Source organism: Geospiza fortis, unplaced genomic scaffold, assembly GCF_000277835.1.
Source record: "Geospiza fortis unplaced genomic scaffold, GeoFor_1.0 scaffold317, whole genome shotgun sequence".
In the NCBI taxonomy this organism is placed as follows: Eukaryota; Metazoa; Chordata; class Aves; order Passeriformes; family Thraupidae; genus Geospiza; species Geospiza fortis.
In genome coordinates, this window is record NW_005054398.1 from 2,258,005 (window position 1) to 2,260,455 (window position 2,451).

At 41.7% G+C, this 2,451-nt stretch overlaps 1 protein-coding gene across 1 annotated transcript in view; it reads right to left on the bottom strand.

Annotated features, from left to right (window-relative positions):
- The window catches only part of MYO9A (myosin IXA), a 146,350-nt gene that overhangs the window by 37,471 nt on the left and 106,428 nt on the right, over window positions 1-2,451 (bottom strand). The window contains 1 exon segment of the mRNA XM_031061006.1: window positions 1-41. This exon segment is cut by the window's left edge and continues 62 nt beyond it. Within this exon segment, the coding sequence (XP_030916866.1) occupies window positions 1-41 (41 nt within the window).

The window sequence follows — 2,451 nt, forward strand, 5'->3', positions numbered from 1 at the left end:
TGATACCTGAAGCAGCACATGAGGAAGATGTTTCCAGCTGGCTCATACCCAAGAGACAATTAGCAGAGCCATCCCCAGAGACAATTAGCAGAGCCATCCCCAGAAACAATTAGCAGAGCCATAGCTGAGGCCTGACTCTGGCGCGGAGCAGCGCCGACGTGTCCTGGCACATGCCGGGCACAGCCGGGTGCCAGGGATGCCATCGCTCCCCGGTGCCACCTCCCTGCCAGAGTCATCACCCTCGTGAGTAACACTGCTTGCTCCAGCCTCTCATTCCTCTCCCACACACACAGAGGGTGTTTTAGGGACATGCTGTCCCAGCTAGCAAACGGGGTGAGGGAAGGAGATGATGGGAGCAGCCACTCACGTTCTCCATGTTCGAGAGATTCCCAAGCTTTCCACTGTGCATGGGATAACCCAGCTGCATGGGCAAAACACCTGGACATAATTAGAATGCTTGGAAAAAAGGTAATTTATTCCTTAGGCACTTGTTCTCTCCCTCCCTCCAAATAGATGGACACGTGCAGCAGGTAGGAAATGCTTTATAGCATTTACAACTTTATAGCATTTCCTACTTTTTATAGCATTTCCTACTTGCTGCACGTGTCCATCTATTTGGAGGGAGGGAGAGAAGAAGTGTCTAAGGAATAAATGAATGCCTTGGAATGAAGACTTTGGCTTCACAAGCAAGTTAATTCTGGAATAGGGATGGAGAAGGCTTTGCAGAAGAGGCACAGATCTGTATCTCAAGTGTAGACCTGAGTTTCATTCAGTAGCTGCTTAAATGGTCAGAAACGTCAAGGAAGGATTTAAAAATGTACATAAAATCTGTAAAAATCAATCAATTTTGAAGCAAATGTGCTTCCCTCCCCAATTTTGAAGTAAATATGCTTTTTCAATATGAAATATATTTCATTTATTCCTTTCCACTTCTTATACTGTTATAGACACTTCTATACTATTTTATAAAGGCTTGATTGCCTATTGAGCCTATATCCTTTGATACCTGGAATAATTTATTTGTAATAAAATATAACTAGTAGAACAATATATTAAATAAAGTATCTGTATTCAGATTTTGTATTCAGCCAAGGAAGCTGCCACACATGGTAACAGTAGCAGCTGTTATCTGCCCTGAAGTGGAAATGTTTTGTAACCAAGCACTTAGGAAGACAGGAGACAATTATTGTAGACAACAAAACACTTCAAGTCACCAAACCACAAAAATATAAAGATCTGATAATGTGGAGTTTGACATGAAAACAGCTGAGCAATTTTACAACTGTCTCAAAATCACTGCTGTGAGACAGGAAAAATCACAGCTCTCACCTCAGCATGGGAAATATGTTTTATTCTACTCTGAGACATCTACAGTGGGGAAAAAAAGCTTTCTAAAAAGAAAAAAATCTAAACTATGGTTTGTAGCAATGGCATATCCCCTCCTCCCAATATTTATAATTCCACTATTTCATGCAGCCCAAGTTAAGAGGTGTCCTGGTGATTTTTTATCCTGGAAGATGAACACAAAGCAAATATACTGAGACCTGAGCCCGTCCTGCTGTTCTGAGCCTGGAATTCCTGAGGAGAAGATGAATTCCTACCAAAGACATCCCTTTAACAGGACATTTACCACCCTCCTTGCCCTGTTAAGGTGTGGTAACTGCTCATCTTGAAGCTGAGCAGGAGAATCTGTTCATCTTGAATTGGGCAGGAGATCCCTGAAAAGACTGATGGTCCACTTGGGTTAAGTTTTTGCATCTAAAGGTGCCCAAATATTCTGGAAATGTCAACAAAAGAAAACCTGAGGGTGTGCTGTTCCAGGTCATCCTTGAACTCTGCCTGTGCTCCAAGGCAGGACCAACCAAATCACTCCTGCTGAGGAGGTCTGGCATCTCCAGCACTGGAGGTTTTTGGAAACCAAGGCAGGTAATGCATCTGAGCACTTAACAATACCCAAGCTCAAAACTCTTTTCAATCCCTCTTTTTGCCATTTTAGCCATTTTTGGGTTACATTTCTTGTCCTAGGAGTGTTCTTGTACCTCTTTCAAGACTGGCATTTCTGTGTTCAAAGTCCTGATTTAGAGCACAGAAACCCAACTGTAAATAGGGAAAAATGGGAATAACCATGAATCTGCTTAAAATGTTGCAGTAGCACTTTGTGTAGTTAGTTTTAGACTAAGAAAGCACCTAATGTCTAGCTGGATCTATTTTTAAAATAGATTAAATTAATATATTTTAATATGACTGGATACTCCACCATTAAGGCCCAGAAGGCTTTACTTGCCTAAACGAGTCCATGAAAAATGGAATTTCCCTGGTATTTCCAAGATTTTTTTAATGCCTACCCTTCTTTTTGGAGCAAAATCTGCCTTCCTACCCTTCTGTCAGGCTCAGACACAGCCTGATCTGGTTTACACTTCAGGCAGAAAATTATTCTGATTTTTGAAGCAT